Source organism: Meriones unguiculatus, chromosome 3 (genome assembly GCF_030254825.1).
Source record: "Meriones unguiculatus strain TT.TT164.6M chromosome 3, Bangor_MerUng_6.1, whole genome shotgun sequence".
NCBI classification, from domain to species: domain Eukaryota; kingdom Metazoa; phylum Chordata; class Mammalia; order Rodentia; family Muridae; genus Meriones; species Meriones unguiculatus.
In genome coordinates, this window is record NC_083351.1 from 53,986,283 (window position 1) to 54,003,804 (window position 17,522).

The 17,522-nt window shown below is 39.7% G+C and overlaps 1 protein-coding gene across 1 annotated transcript in view; it reads left to right on the plus strand.

Moving 5' to 3' along the window:
* Positions 1 to 17,522, plus strand: part of Hibadh (3-hydroxyisobutyrate dehydrogenase) — a 93,215-nt gene that overhangs the window by 13,042 nt on the left and 62,651 nt on the right. Inside the window, exons 3-4 of the mRNA XM_021632803.2 lie at positions 3,017 to 3,126; positions 5,986 to 6,107. Coding sequence (XP_021488478.1) covers positions 3,017 to 3,126; positions 5,986 to 6,107 — 232 coding nt within the window. The remainder of the gene's footprint in view (positions 1 to 3,016; positions 3,127 to 5,985; positions 6,108 to 17,522) is intronic.

The following is a 17,522-nucleotide window of genomic DNA, read 5'->3' on the forward strand; positions in this document are numbered from 1 at the left end:
CTAGAAAAAGAAAATCCACAGAGATGGAAATGACATTAGTTGCTTAGTGCTGGGGAGGAGAGGAGCTCCTCTGGGCATACTGAGTGACCGCTCATGGAGACACAGTTCCTTCTGAAGACACTGAAAACTCAACCGTGGATTCTCTTACATGAGGTGTATAAGAAAAGCCAACCAATTATCCACTTTAAATTGGAAAACTGTATGGCGTGTGAGTCAGTGGAGCCATTTAAAAATGAGAGCAGGGGTGGCTAGTAACAGCTGACAATGGGGACTAAAAGTCACAGCAAGGAAGAAGGCAAATTGGAGAGTGCCGTGAAAATGGAGGAAGATACTACAGTTGTGTTACCGCCAGCCAAGGAGTGCCAGGGTTAGCCAAAGCTGTAGGGAAGAGAAAGACCTCTGCTGGAGACTTTGGAGGGAAAGCCGCCCTGCTGACACCCGGTTCTCAGACTCAGACTTCTGCCTTCCCGCTCTGTGGAATAAACTTCTGTCCTCAGCTACTGTTCTTTTGGCACCCTATTGCACAATCCGTGGGAAATAATACAGAGGGTATTGGCAGTCTGCAAAATGCCTTGGCCTGGAATCTGCCTCTGCCATTTAGTTATCTGTGCAGTCTTTGGCAAGCTTTTTTGGCTCCTCTCTTTGTCGACTCGTTTCCTAATGCATAGAAAAAGAACAGTCTTTTTATAGTTGTTATAAGTATGAAATGAGTTAAAATATATAAAGAGCTTAGAACAGTTTCTAGCACATAATACTGTTTTAAGTGTTAGCCGAAAATGTGTGTAAGCCATGTTATTACCTCTGCTATACACATCTATCACTTTTGTTCCTGTGAGAGTGTTAGTTTCCTCCTTTTTTGTGTGAAGAAAAGTTGCTTTCTTTGGGCTGATTACTATGGGTTAAGCTTCCTCTGAGCTACTTAGCAAAATAGAGGACAGGACCTTGTATAAGTCACTGATTGAACAGCTGTCTCTTAGTGCCAGGCTCTGGAGCTCTATCCAGAAGGAGTCACAGTTCTTACCACCTTAGGGACAAGTAGTAGGTATTAGATTATCAGGACACACAAACAATGTGATTCTAAATTGTGAGAAGTTGAACGTAAAAGTAAAAGGGATGTTAGTTTGTTTTAGATGTATTACATTTGTGAGATGTCACATACAGTCCTCCTTGGAGGCAGAGAAAAGAGTACATAGGATTTATTCTGTTCACGAATGAGGGCAAAGGAATCATTTCTTTAAAAGGGAAGAGCCTCTGTCTCCATTTGTTACGAGTCTTTTGCTTTTGGCCAACAGATAAAGCTTGTGTATCAGTCTCATGTGGCTTTCTGTTAAAGTTATAATTTGATTAATAAAATGCCAAGACAGTTTTTGAGGAGAAAAAGACAGGTAATTCTTAGTAGTTCATTCTGATAGAGAACTACATAAAGAAACATTGTGCATAATCTTTGCGTACCTTCCGACAGAAGTGATGCCATCTGAAGTGAACACTGTGAGGACAAGGCCTTTGAGGATTTACAGAGTCCCAGGACATAAACTCAGTGACCAGGGTTTCTCCTTTTCCACTTTCTTGTGATATGTATGTGGTTAGAAATAAGACGATGTCAGTCTCATTTTACAGTGACCAGCCTTCCTGGAATTGAAGGTTACTGGATATTAACAAATTCTGTGTTGGAGGTAGAAGCTAACTTAGGTCTTGTTTTGTTTGATAAGAGGGAATATTGGGTTCTTTGTGGAGGCAGAAGGCAGAAGAGTATATAGGATTTATTCAGGTTAAGACTGAAGACTAATGATTTTTTTTTTTTTTTAAAGCAGAGCCTCAGTCTTCATTTGTTAGGAGCCTCTCTCTGTGTCCCAGGCTGGTTTCAAATTTGAAATTCGCTTGTTAACACAAGGCCTCCTGAGTCCTAGGATTATAGGAGTTAATTCAGTGTTCTTCATTATAGCTTGGGAAATAGAAGCCAGTGAGGTTAAATGATTTGCACAAAATCATACTGACTACTTGGCTGAGCTGCAGCTAACCCTGCTCCTCTGACTTCCCTAAATGAATGTTCTTTGTTTCATCCATTCTGTCTTTGCTTAGTCACTCAATTAGCAGATGTAACTGGGGATTCTAATTAGCTGGCTGCTACAGGCTTTTGTAGCTATGTCAGATTGAAAATGAGGTTGGTTTCTTCCCCTAAGCTTTTGAGTTGTGGCTAAATTTTGTCAGTTATTATTTCAGAGTTTTAAAGTCATCACATCAATGGTAAAATTATTTGAATGCTCATGTCTAAGAAGCATGCCTTTGTTATACAAACTAGATACTGTTGTTAAAACATACCAAATGTCATTAGATACAGAGCGGCTGTGTCCAGTAGAGTGATGACATTCCAGCCATCACGATCAGTGTGTGTTTTTTCCAGACCTGTGAGCTTTGACACTACTTGATATAATTGAGGGGCCAGCAGTGCCCCAGCAAACCAAGCATCCCGAGAAGCATATGCCAGGGTCCCCAGGGGGCTGATGAACCACCCCAGGCACTTGGCATGTGGATGATCGGCACTACCAGTTCATGGGCATAAAAAGCTTGGAGATATGTGGTGCCCTAAGGTCTGTGTGAGCTAATTTTTGGTAATTTTTGGGAAGGAGTTATCTAGATGGAACTAAATTTCTTTCTATGGAAGAGAACTTTCCGTTTCTAAGGGAGCGCCTGAAGTTTTCTGATACAGACTTCCAGGCTTTTATCTTGGAATGATCTAGAGACGGAGCCATGTCTAGGAAGAAGACATGCCATTGTTTTACTTCGCATTTACTGGGTGAAGTGGGCATTTACGAGGCTTTCTGTGAAACCCATGTTATCCAGATCGTTCAGTAGAGGATGAAGACGCTGACAATCTCCATTTGTTATTTCATTTCACTGAGCTTTGCTACTTGTCATGATCTTGAACTTTTTCCAGTAAATACTTGCAGGTCCTGTTTGAGGTCTGGGAACTGTTTACATTTGAATTAAACAATTCTCCTTTGCAATTTCTTTAAAGGTAGCGTCTTCCCCAGCAGACGTAGCCGAAAAGGCTGACAGGATTATCACAATGCTGCCCACCAGTATGAATTCAATAGAAGTTTATTCTGGAGCAAATGGGATTCTAAAGTATGTATTTCTCAAGTGCACAAATTTCTTGCTATAGTTCCTGGCTTCACATTTGTTAGAACTGCTAGGGCATTGCAACTCTGTTGGTTGAATCTTCCTGTGTATTTTCTTATTTCATAAAGTAAACAGTGTGTGTGGTTTCCTGCTCACTGTAAAGGCTTAATTTTTGCACTAGGGTCAAGTATGTAACTCTGGGGAATAAGGGCTCCCCCCACCTTGTTTAACTATTGTGTTAAACTTACTTTTTCATTGGTAACATTGTTAAGAGACTTTTAAAGCTTACATTTTAAATTGTACCTACTCTTAAAAGCATGATTTTTCTTCTGGTGTATAGAAATACAGAAAAGGGATTCTGTGAAAAATAAAACCAAACACTGGAAAGAACATTGTAATTTCCAATTTTATTATATAATAAAAAGTTATTGTATGTCCTCTGGGTTAGTACATCTGCAGTGAGAACGTTGGGAAGCTGGGATTCAGCATTAGCAGTAGCTTTTTGAGTAAAGTGTAATTTAGGTCAGCATTTCCTACAAGTGTCTGTCTTCCCTGGCACTGTAAACCTGCCAGTAAATTGCCACTTACTGCCAAACCTTTGTGGTTATGTCAGAATGACAGTAGTTGGATTCCATTCTCTGGACTTTCTGGTTCCTATTTCTAACTTACTTTGTTGTTGAATTCAACAGAGCGCTAGTACAAAGTTGTATGCCATGTGGACACTTGAGTCACCTACACACTGATTTCTAATAATCCTTGCTAAAAAGGAAAGTAAGATTTATTTTCAGAAAACCTGATATACCTGAAATACATAATACTTGTGGTTTGGGGAAATTGAAATGCTTTGGAAAATTAACAAACTTGTAAAGAAAAGACATTTGGATATTAGACAGAAAACTGATAAGATAAATGTTTAGATTTCAGGGCTGGTTGAGTGGCACTCATTTTGGATGGAGACAGCAGGCCTACAGTGTGTGTGGTCCTGAGGCGTCCTGGCTGACTCATTACCTAGCCTGCTTCAGTTACGGCCCTGCTTTATTTCTCGAGGAAAAGTTACCAAAACGTGTACAGTGACACAACATTTATTAATATCCTCTACTTTGGAGCATGGAGGCCAACTACCAGACGAGTTTTGCCCAGGGAGTGCTAAGGAGTTTGGTTTCATATTAAACTCTAATTGCTTACTCAACAATGCTTTTTCCTCCTTGGGTCTGGATTCTTTTTCCATATCCAGTGCATAAGGAATTTTTGATATGATTTCCCACTTGTTTTTAAGATTGTTAAAAGTGAAATACCATAGAAGACTGGTAGGTTTTATTTATATTTTTTTCTGTTACACAGAGTAAAGCCTTTGAACTGAGGTGATTTCTGGTAATACTTGGTATGTCTGTTCTGTGGAGTCCACCCAGATACTCTGTTGGATCTGTCCAAAATGATTTTTAAAGCATTCTATTCACTGTCTATTTCAATACAAATGTTTTATTTTCCTCTCTGGTAGTTTTTTTTTTAAACAATGATTTCTCCAATTTCTTTTTTAATATTTGTATATACAGAGTTCTAATTTGGCAGCCTTGATTGTGTATCCCCTGGCTGAGTAGACCTGCAGGGAGAACTTGAGGGACTCTATGGCTAGTGAGGTGGCTCTAGGGAGAGCCGTTACTGTGTAAATTGATTCCACAGTGTCCTCTGACCTCTGTGTGCAGAGCCACAACACATTCACACACACTAACAATAAACAAGAACTTTGGGAAACTTAAATCTAATTGTTAGCTATTATTCTAGATTTAGGTGTTTATTCTCTGCTTACTTTAGAGACAGGGTCTCACTGAATTGCTTAGGTTGGCCTTGGACCCACCTTGTAACCCAGGCAGATATGGAACCTGTGATCCTCTTGGCACAGTCTCCTGAGTAGTTAAGATTGTAGGCCTGGGCCTCTAAGACCAGGTGGCTAAATTAAAATCTAGGTCAGAGTTCCCTAGCCACTAGGATGCTCACTGCCACACAGATAAAAGGGAACTATTCCAGGGACATGTTCTGAACTCAGAAGCAGAAATCTTTACTACAGACTGGTAAAAGTTTTATAAAATATCTATGATTCTGTTTCCATCGTTACCAATGTATGCATTTTAATTTGCCACAAAAACAAAAAATACCTTGTCAAAGTTCTAGATTCAGCCCTTCATTTTTTTTTATACTTGTTTAGTATTTTGCTTTTAAAAAGTTTCCACTAGGAGAGGAAGTAGGTGGCAGGGAGGTGGGAGTCTGGCAGGAAGTAGGTGTGGTAGGGAGGTGGGAGTGGATGGGGAGGAGTTGGAGGAGGGAGAGAATATGATGAAAACACATTATTTGAAAGTCTCAAATAATTAATAAAATAGTTTTTAAATGTTTCCATTTAAAAGAACATACCCTTTTGAAGCAAATATATATTTCAGTTGATTATGCTTATTCTTAGTGAAAATGATATGGATATGGGAAGTTTGTAGTGTAGCTGACTGAAGACTTAAGCTTTTTAAGATCCAGTGACTTTATAAACAAAAATTTAAATCCTATCAAATGCTCCTTTAAAGTTAATAGTTTTAAAAATTGCTTACACTTTAGCTTCACTTGGGTTAGCCAGTGTACTAGACGCTGCCAATTAGTTTATTAGATTTTCATTTGGTTATTGTTTATCTGAAGGAGTATATGTTTACTTTGAACTGTAATTGATCTGGAACATGACTAAATATGAAAAAAAATTAACTATTCAATACCAGGCCAGAGGCCTGCTTGATGGTCTGTTGGTTTTGAGCGGATTCTGATTGTATAGTTAGTTGCATGAAGTACTCATTCAGAGTTGTAAACTTTAATATTTTTATTTACACTTAGAAAAGTGAAGAAAGGCTCATTATTAATAGATTCCAGTACTATTGATCCTTCAGTTTCAAAAGAATTGGCAAAAGAAGTTGAGAAAATGGGAGCTGTTTTCATGGATGCCCCTGTTTCTGGTGGTAAGTGCTGTCTAAAATACATGTGCACCTGCTTGTCTGCTTGTCAGAAGTAGCAGCCCTGGTTGTGTGCCGCCCAAGGGATTCACATTCGCCCTTAGATCTGTAAAGATTCTTAATTTCTCATTAAAATAAGAACAAAACAAAACTGGCACGATACTTAGTGTTCTCATCATACATTACCCATAAATTTGTGTAAAAGAGTGTCAGAACTGGGAAGAATCACACATCTTTGGGGTCGAGTTCTTGTGTGATGCAGATAGATCACTGTCTAGAAGTTTAAGAACTGGTTCAATGAAATAATTATGACAAAGATCATCAAAATTTCATGTGAGTGTTTTCAGATAGTAGAGAATAAGGAAATACTTCCCAGCTCATTCTACAAGAAAAACTTTGCAACTGTATTACTTAAAGCAAATAGAATCAGCAGGGAGAATGATAGATGGATTTCAATCAGAAGTATAAAAGTTCAGCTTTTAAAAACGTATGCAGCAGATCAAAACCAGCCATAAATAAGAGAAATAAAATTACTTCTGTTACCTGTACATGGAAATGGCTTAGTATTAGAAAATCTGTCAATGTAATTTACCATATAACATGATAAAAAATACATGGTAATCTTTGTGAGAAGTGAAGGATTCACTAGTGAAATATTTAAAATTTAGTTTTGTACCAAATAATGGCAAGACTGGGTTTGTGGGCATGGCGGGTGTATGGGGATAGCAGGATTGCTGGTGTGGGGGATTGTGGATATGCTTTCCTGCCATTTCCAAAATTGCTGTGTAATGAGAAGTGCTCCTTGTGTATGTTTGTGCTTGTACGTATGAAAGATGAGGATGCATTTGTAGCAGTAGACAACAATGGCTATGTTAATCCAGTTACGTTAAACTTGACTTTGGACTTTAAAAATAAAAAAGTAAAATATAATTTAAGCCAGTTTTTATTTTTTATAAAGTAATGGTTTTGCTGTAAAAACATTATATCTAAAACTTATTACTATTTTTTGTTATTGCTATTTTGTTTGTTTATCATAGAGACCATGTGTTAATGCGGGGTGGCCTTTGTTCCCCTGTCTCTACTTCCCAAGCTGGGATTATAGACATCCACTGTCATACTCGGCTTGAAATAATTTTTTTAATTTATTTTTATTATTATTAATTACATTTTATTAACTCTGTATCCCAGCTGTATCCTGCTCCCTCATTCCCTCCCAATCCCACCCTTTCTCCCTCATCTCCTCCCTGCCTCTTTCCAAGTCCACTGATTGGGGAGGACCTCCTCCCCTTCCATCTGACCCTGTTTTATCAGGTATCTTCAGGACTGGCTGCAAAGTCCTCTGTGGCCTAGTAGGGCTGCTCCTCCCTTGGGGGAGGGGGAGGGGGTCAAAGAGCCAGCCATTGAGTTCATGTCAGAAATAGTCCCTGTTTTTTTGAGTGGAGATGAAGAAATAAATAATTGTTAGCTCTTCTTGTTACACTGAGTTATGTAAGACTAAGGTAAGACTTGTAGTAGTATTTAGGCACTTAAAAATTAAAATTTATTATTAGTATATGTGGATGATGTGTGTGGTAGAGGTCAAAGGATGACTTTGTGGAATCAGTTCTCCCCATCCATCTTCTGATGAATTCCAGGGGTGAGACCCATGTCGTCAGGCTGTGGGGCAGATGCTTTACTCACTGAGCTATCTCTAGTGTGTATATGGTGTGTGTACATGTTAGCATGGGGTACACACGTGGGTGCACATGAGGCATATGAGGAGGAAGTCTCTCCACTGAACCCAGGCTCACTCATATAGTTGGTCTAGCTGGCCAGGATACCCTGTTTCTGAATGCTAGGATTATGGCTGAGCTACCATGTTCACCTGGTGTTCACGTGGGTGCTGGGATCTCAGCTCTGCGCACACAACAGGTGGTTTACCCAGTAAGCTAGCTGTCCAGCCTGACTCAGGCACTTCCATTTAGAATGCTAATGATCCAGGGGCTGGGAATGAAATCCATAAACCGAACCGTACTTTCTTTGAATGACATGATACACAAATCCTTGCCAGGGATTCTCCTCTCTCTTCTTCCCCTGGTGCCACAGTAACACGGGACTAGAGATGCCTGCTGCCCTGAGTGGTTTTACCAGGATCAATCACCAGCAGAGTCACATGCTGAAGGGAACAGTCAACAGGGGTGACCTACAGGAGGGGTGAAAAGAGTTGCGCACTCTCTGACTCGGGCCTGAACGGAGCAACCTGATTAAAAAGCGTGCAGTAGCCCTGTGTCAGCATTTCTCACAAGAAGAGCAAGCAGTCAACAATGCATAAACCATCCAGAGGCTTAGGGAAGCTGCGTGGAACACTTGCAGCCCAAGCCTGAGTTGACGTCCTCAGAATCCAGGATGTGTGTGCTGGCAGTGGTGGGGAGGGTACGCATGTACACGTGTGTGCATGCTTGAGTGTGTGTGTGGAGGCCAGAGGTTTCTTCTCCTGCTCCTTAAAAGCTTTTGATATTTCTGCATTTATTTATTTAGAGAGGGTATACAAATGGAAATTAAAGGGCAACTTGCCAGAGTCCATTCTGTCTATCATCCTGTGGTCTCCGGGGGTTAAGCTCAGGTCACTAGGCTTGGTGGCAAGTGCTTTATCCGCTGAGACATCTTTAGACCCTCCACTTAATATTTTTCACACTGTTATTTATTGTGTGTGTGTGTGTGTGTGTGTGTTTTCATGTATGCCACATCACATGTTTGGAGGGCAGAGGCAGCTTGTGGGAGTCAGTTCTCTTCCACCATGTGGATCCTGGGGATTGAACTCGTGGTCAGGCTTGCCAGCCCATCCAGCCTTTTCTGAGCTCGTCTCTCACTGAAGCTGGAGCCAGTTGATTCCTCAGGAATCTGCTTTCCAGTGTTGGGACTTGCACATGGACTGGGGATCCATGTCAGATTCTCATAGTTACACAGTGGGTACTTTGCTGATTGAGCTAGTTCCTCAGTCTGAAATGTGAAGTGGTCAAAACCATTTGAAACCATTCTTTTCCTCCCATGAAGCAGTGGTTAAGTCCTAATACAGCTGTGAATGCATCTGAATTTGTACTGTTATTGATGAAAAGCTGTGCATAGGGAGAGTTTGTGATAACTAATTGGCTTCACACTTGATCATTATGAGATTAATTAGTATGTAATAGAAACTTATTTATATGGTCTTCTCATAGTTATTTTTAGGTATTTCATATGATGGATTATTCTCATATTTATTATTTTACATATAAATATGGTTTGTTGGAAATGACTCTAAACTGAGCACACCTGTAATCTCATCAGGAGGGAAGCTGCAGCTGGAGGATTGCTGTGAGCCTCAGGTCAGAATGGGCTATATCATGAAACCCTGTCTCAAAAGCAACAACAAAAAGATTGTGTTCTCTCAGTTAAATAAAGGATTACCTTTGTGTCAAATAGACAGCTTTAAAAATAATTATATTTTAAGCAAATAAAATGAGGGAAGAAGGATGTAAGGAAGTACCACTGAGACACCAGGTGTCCACCCAGTTTATGGAAGTTTTGCATTCATCAGTTTTGAAATACAGAGTATTTGGGATCATTTGAATGAAATCTTAAATTTCTCCTTCTGTCCCTTTATCTCTGAATCAGGGGCTGGAGACTGACTTTGGGTAGTTTCCACTATTGCTCTTTATTATCTTTACTTGTTTGTTTAGGGTGTGTGTGTGTGTGTGTGTGTGTGTGTGCTCATGTGTCTTAGCATGCATTTGAGGGTCATGGTCTTTTGGGGCTTGTTCTTTTTCCACGATGTGAAAACTCAGGTGGTCACGTTTGGTGGCAGGTGCCTTTACTTACAGAGCATCCAGCTGGCCACTCGTGTTTTTTGAGATAGGGTGTTTCACCGAACCTGGAGCTTTCCATTTCAGCTGGCCAAGTTCAAGCAGCCTCCTGTCCCTGCTTCCCCATTGGTGAGTTACAGACGTCTACTGCGGAGTCTGACTTTTACGCTGGTGCTGGAGTTTAGAACTCAGGTCCTCATGCAGGCCCTTACCACCGAGTCGCATCTCCCTCCCCCTGGTGTTTTATATAAAAAGGTATTTATAACAGTTTACAAATGCAAATGGGACTATATCACAGTTTCTACTAGTATTTTAAACAGAATAGAATTTTTCAGCTCAGATGATTGAGCAGGTTGTAGCTCATGAACTAGCAGGTTGAAGGTTTACCCTCGGTTGAGTTTGATGTTTATTAAAACTACCCAAAATGACTTCCATATACATCATTTTTATTAGAAGTAATAAAAATAATAATGTCCTGTGACTCACAGTGTGAGCAGCCATTTCACTTTTGTGGAGTTGTCACTGTGCAGTGTACTTGTTTCTTCTGCTAGACTTGGAAGTGGGGAGACATTAGTTTTTTAAAAAAACTGTATCTCCAGTATCTATTCTTAATGAACAGTTAATAAAAATTAAATCAAGAGTCAATCTGTTCTTCCTTTCTTTTCTTCCTGCTTCACCAAGCTCCCTGCTCATTCATGTGTGATGCTGGGAATCAAGCATTTGACCTTCTCTACCTTGAGCCACATCCCCAGCCCTTTTTCGGACAGTGGTAGGGCACTAGGCTAGCATGCACAAAGTCCAGAGTTCGGTCGCCAGGACTGCAGCGAGTAAGGAAGGCAACAAACTTCAAGATTAATGTTAAATATTTTAGATCTTCCTACAGTCATTTATCACTCCTAAACTATAGTATTCAGAACAATGTCAAGAGGAAGGCTTTCCATGAAAGGTTAGCATGTAGAAAAGTATGCTAGTAATTTGTAAAGTGCAAACTAATGCAGAATAGCAGCATTCCCAGGACCTGTGCAGAACAGGCATTCCTCTGCAGCAGTTTCCAGCAGTGGCCAGCTGCTGTAAAGAGGCATGTCACCCCAACCTGGCCACTAGTTCTTGTTCTGACTTCTCTTTCATATGCTGGTTTGGACGTTGAAAGAAAAACCAACACTGGATTTAACTTGTACAGCTGATTCTACAGCACCTGAAAGAGTTTTGAGTTTAGAAATGCAAAATGTGTGTTCAAGATAAATTCTGGAAACTTCAGGGGATTCCTATAATATCCGATGGGAACCACTGGAATTTAAGTTTACATTTAACAGTACTTTGTGAAATTTTTTTAAGGAAAAGAAAGAAGTTGGTTAGTTCACATCATCTTCTTACCACCATTTGCTCTGTTAGTGAATGCAGTTCTCTTGGGTGTTAGAAGGCCTGGAACGTACAATAGGAAAGGAGAAGTTTAAGCATCAGGGACTGGGAAGCTGGCTCCATGGTACAACACTTGCTATGAGGGCACAAAGGCCCAAGTTTGAATTTCCAGGACCACACGGAGCTTAGGTACAGTAACACACTTATATAATCTCAACGCATCTGCAGCAAGATGGGAGGTGGAGACTGGAGAACCCCTGGAAGCTCATAGGTCAGTGCCTGGGGCCTGACTCAAACATTGTGCAGGTAGAAGATTGACATGCAGTGTTGTCTTCCTGGCTTCTACATGCATGTGTGCACACACAGACATACACCATCCACAAAATTAAAAGTGAAAATAAGGTAGAGAGTGACCTAGGAAGACCTCCAATGCCTACTCTGGCCTGTACATGCAAACACGCATGCACACATGAAATCTACACTTCTCATATACATACACACACATACACACACACAAAAGGTAAGTTTACGTTTCCCTCAACAAATTATCTTTCAGTTAAAAGTACTGTCTATATAATGCTTTCTGCCTACGTACACTTACTCTTTATTATGCTGGTAATACTTTGACCACAAGGAACACGATCCACTTTCCATTTCATGCAGTCAGTGTTTACTAAATATTTGTTACATTGTGGTCTACTTTGCATACTAGGGCTTGGGCTTTTCTTCCTGGAGCATGTTTATGGGAATAGAAGGAGTAGGCAAATAAAGGAATTTCAATAATTAGTGCTTTTAAATAAAAGTACTGACTAGAGAGGTAAAGACTAATAATAGGAGGCCCTTTCTACAGAGTGATGGATTGTCTTTCTAGGGAAATGATTTAATCAGTGATGTGAGTGTAGAGGCCTAGGAGGGTAGTGTGTGTCGGTAGAGGGAACTGCTCTGTACACGCCCCTAGGTGTGGACAAGCTGGTATGTTTGTAGAACCTTCATTCTAGCACGAAGGCGTTAATGGTACCTGGTTGATGGGTTGAATGATAACCTTTACTTGATTACCATTTCTTAAACTCGCCTTTATTTAACACTCTGCAGCTATTAAAAGCCTTCTGTTAATTAAACCATGATACCTGTCTCTCTGTCCTGTGCAGATCATGTCTGTAAGACTTAGAGTCACCAGGCAATGTCAGTGTTGTGTGTCACATTGCTCCGGCCAAGTACTCGTCCTTGCGTAGGGGGAATGGATTTGCTGCCACAGTGTTGGTTCCAGTTTAAGCAACTCATTTCTGGCATGGATGCCAGATAGGAAACAAATTTAAAATCATTGTTTATGACTAATGACAAGGTTTACAAACTGCTCTGCCAGCATCGTTATGGTTCTTAACTGTGCTTGAATAATTAACGATAAACTCACCTCTTGCTTAATAATAATATCTGTGGGTTTGCACAGAGAATTTGAGCTGACGCAGCTTTGAAGTGGCACTTGCAGTGAGCTCTAGGCCCTGTGTGCTGCCAAGCCTGATTGACACACTCAGCTGTATTGTTTCACTTAGGAATTAATGTCAAAATTAAATAACTGAACTTGTGTGTTTGTGCAGCAGTTCCCTACCAGGCAACCTGATTTTATGTTCCACTTGCCTGGGTTCTGTTTTAGTAATTGAGCTGTTCTTCGATTATGAAGTAGTAAGCACAGAAACCTATTAAGGAGTTGCCCTTAAAGTGCCAGACTTACAAGCTCTATCTCAATGAAAGTTTCATATAGTCTCCATTCTTATTTGAAAATCAAGTATGCAGTCTTGGCTTTTACTGAACTGGATACCACTAGATCTGTATCTAATTTACAGTAAAAGGACCACAAAACCAACAATCTTTTCTGCTTTGGCACCTAGCGCTATTATAGTTAAGGGTCTGTTGGCATTTGGGTTACAGCGTTTTCTTAGAAAAGTTTACAGCTTGGCAGCCTTACATGGCTTTAGGCTGAAACGTTGCTATTTCTGTTTCAAAGCAAATTCTTCTATCAAATTCCCTTGAGCGGAATGCGTCTGATGCATTGAGGAAGTAGGGCGATCACAGGAGGCCTTTCTTTTCCCCAGTGCCCCCACACATGGTTTGATTACATGGAACGCTGATGTGCTGTTACACATGTTTAGAACATGTTTTCACATCTATTTGTTTACTCATTTGTATAAGTACATGTTTGGATAGGTCTTGAGTGCCACAGCCTGTGTGTGGAGGTCAGAGCATCTTGGGACCGTCATTCCTCTCCTTCCACGCTGAGGGTCCTGGGCATGAAACTCAGCTTGCCAGGCTTGTCAGTGAGCGCCCTTACCTCTGAGCTAGCTCACCTCCCAGTGGTCAGCTCATTCGTGCATTTCGTTTTTACTTAAGAGTTTTTATTCTGCAAGATAAATGAATTCTAGCAATCTGCTATTACAACTGTGTTTATAGATAACAATTTTGTGTTTTCTACTTCAGGCTTTGTTCACGTGGGCCAGGGAGATTGCTTAGTTGTTAAGAAAGCTTGCTCTGAAAGCATGAGGACTGTAGTGCAGATCCTAATGCTGAACCACCATCTGATATGGTCAGTCCTGCATAGACCTGAGGTTGAGGGGAGACGCGATCATTGGGGCTTTTTGGCTGAAAAAAAAATGTTTCAGGTTCAGTAAGAGACCTAGTCTCAAACAAGGTGGAGAGAGATAGAAGAGGCCTCAACATGAGCCCCTGGTCTCTGAGCCTTTGTACCTTTACCCACCATGTGTGTACACTACACAAGCACACTAACAAATAATAAAAAAAAAGGTTTGTTAAAGAGCAAGATAGGGGACTGGAGAGATGGCTCAGGCTCAGCAGTTAAAAGTACTGGCTGCTCTTCCAGAAGACTTGAATTCAATTCCCAGAACCCACATGGTAGTTCACCCCTGTCTATAACTCCTGTTCTAGGGGATCCGACAACCTCACACAGATGTACATGCAGTCCAAACACCAATGTATTTAAAATAAAAATAAATAAATAAATATTTTTTAAAAAAGAGCAAGACATACTAGCATAGGCCTATAATTCTTACATTCTGAAGTCAGAGATAGGAGAATCGTGATTTTAAATCAACCTGAGCTACATATGAGACCTCATCTCTAAAAAGCAGAAGAAGCCAATGGTGGTGCCACACACCTTTAATTCCAGCACTCGGGAGGCAGAGGCAGGCAGATCTCTGCATTCTAGACCAGCGTGGTCTACAGAGTAGTTTCAGACAGCCAGAGCTACACAGAGAAATCCTGTCTCAAAAACCAAAAAGACTGAAAGGCAGCTCTCCTATTCACTGTTTCTACTGCAAAACAAGACAGAAATATGAGGAAACTTTGGGAGATAAATGTGTATTACTTTGTTAATAGTGATCCGTTTATGTGTGTATGTTTATTTCCAAACTGATTACATTTTATACATTATATAAAGTTACTATATTAAATAAAGTCATGATACTCTCCTTGGTCAGGCTTTGATACTTCATGTTTTAAGTAGCTCAGACAGTGACAAGTACTTGTACTTATTACATGTACTTATGTGGTAACCAACTCCATTTCCTTAGAAATGACTTATAATTCATTAAGAGAATATACAGAATTGAGTTAATCATATTAGTAATTTTATTCCCTGAAAATTTTATTATTACCCTGTCTCCATTAAGTGTCCTATATCTGTCTAGAGGATCTTTGCCTTGAGGTTTTCTACAATTTGCACAAGTAGTTCAGAAATGTTTGTAAACACATTTTGAAGGTTTTTTTTTTTTTTTTAATGAGCTCTGATGTGGTACCATAAAAATCTCTATATTCTTTGGCATACAATAACTCCATGGTAATAGTTGTTATAGTCAAGAGTCCCCCTTAAGTTTTCAGTTACTAATGCAATGAAGGACTTCATGCAAAGAGGACTAGTGACTCCGTGTGTAAGATAGTATAATGAGGCAGCTCTTATAGTTTATATCCAAGAAAAGATGGGAGAATGAGATTGGACAGCAAAAGTCAGGATTTTCATTATTGCTATCACTGCCCACTGTTACAGTAATCAGTTACTCGCCCATTTTGGGGTTCCTTTACCTCTAAATCTGAAGGCTACATTTTAATTGCATTGTAATTTTTAGTTAAACACCCACTCACTACAAAGGTTACAGGCAGGCCCTTGGCCGTGGTGGAGGAACACTGTGTTCTCTTTGCATTGCCTTGCTGGAAAGCACATCAGAAAGGTAGGGGTCCTGCCTGGAGTAATCCTTGGGTATTTTTAATGTCTTAATTGCCATTCAGGATGTAAGTCAGACCAGACGCAGTTGGATCTGGTCACACGGTCAGGAGTGCCCACCTCTGTCTGTGTGAAACTGAAGTAGACTTTGCAAATACACACATGTGAAGCCGTTGCTGTGTTTCCGTTATCATTCCCCAGCATGATTGCTCTCTGAGCAGCATGCAGTCAGTTCCATTATGCTTTTCAGATTCTTACTTTGTTAGATTAGGACGTTGTACTTGAGAGGTAAGAGAAAAGATGGAATTGAAAATTTGATAAGGGCCTTTTAAACTATGAAAATAGTTATTTTCTCCAGATGTCTAATTTTTTAAAAAGTAGTTTGATAATGATGGCAGAGAAAAATGATACAAAGTTAAGTTTAAATTAGTGTCTTTGTATTTGCTATACAGTTTTTTTTTTCCCCCACTTCTTTAGGTGTTCTGTTTGGGAATATGAAAATTTCTTGCAGATTTCGTGACAGTTCTTTCCTTCTGCTGGGACAGGAAGAGTGGACATGCCTGTTCTTTCTTGCCTCACAGGGGTTTTAACCTGACCTGATGGTGGGCTGTTGTTTTGTATTTAGTTCAACTTACCATCAAGGATATGAAAACAGAGGGTTTTTTTGTTGTTGTTTTCATGTGCTCATTGGAAAATTTAACTGTGGTAACTGACATCATTTTGTTACATTACAAGCTATTGTTATCACAATTGTTCATCCTTTGCTGCCTCTGGGAGGACGTTATTCTTAGATTTTTAAAAATAAAACAATATAAGGCTTGGCATTCAAGTAATTTTAGCATTAATTAATTTCATTGCTGCTAATTCTTTTTATGTTTGAGAGAATTGCTTGTTTTCAAGCAGCCGACAGTTTTAATTTGCTATGTCCATATATTAAGAGTAGAGAAACAGTCTTGGCAGACACTGAAATAGGTAATTGGCTTTTCTAGCCAAGATAGGTTTGTAAAGCTTTCTGAAAATTAAGAAATGGGAAGAAAATAGTTTTTCTTTTTCACTAATGACATATTAACCCTTTATTGTAGGCTATAGAAGTTTTTCATTTAGCATTCTTTTGTTGATAAACATCTGAAGAAAGAATAGTTCATTTCTTGCAAAACATTCAGATTGTTGAAAGAACTATTTTGATTTAAAGTCCTAGGTAGAGATGAGATTTTCCTAAAACACAGAAGTAATTTTAGAAAGACATATGAGCAACCTATAATTGACTTTGAGACCTGGAATCTGTAATAGCAAACTTTAAATCAACCCTTGAAAATAGTTGATGATATCTCATGGTCTTTAATTGTGCTGAACTTTGATATTCTTATTTATATTCATGCTAGTTCTCATATAAAAGCAACTTTTCATGATCCAACACTCTCCCCCGTTGAGAAACAGGCTGTCTACACTAGGGCAGTGAAGCTAACAGGAAGGAGTCCACATCTGATGCACAAGTTTTGGATGGCTGAATAGGGTGGCAAGGCGAGAGCAGGACCCCAAGCTTGCGGGGATGTGGAGAAAAGGCTTTGTCCTTCTCCATTTCAGCTGCTGGGTTTGTACTGAAAACTGTAAAGTTAAACTTTTTGGAATTGTTACTATCCCAAGTGGGAATATAAACTATATTGAACAAAATTTATTTAGCTTGTTAAAAAGTCAACATAAAACTGTGGTTAATTAGTTTATATTATTACATCACTTCTAGTAGAGGCTCAAACTAGTACCAAGTAAGAGGAGCTGCCTCAGGTGAGCTGCCTGCTGCCTGTATGGGGCTTTAAGATAATGATGAGCTTAAATTCCCTCTTAGAGCTAAGTGAGAATAAAACTGGAGGCAATAAATATTCTTGGCCAGGGCCATTAAATGAAAAAGCTGGGAATTCTCCAGCTCTTGACTTAAATTGTTTGTTTATCAGCTGGCGCCTAGTCTGGAGTCAAGAGCTGGAGATTTCTATCTGTGACAGAACTTTGAAACTCTTG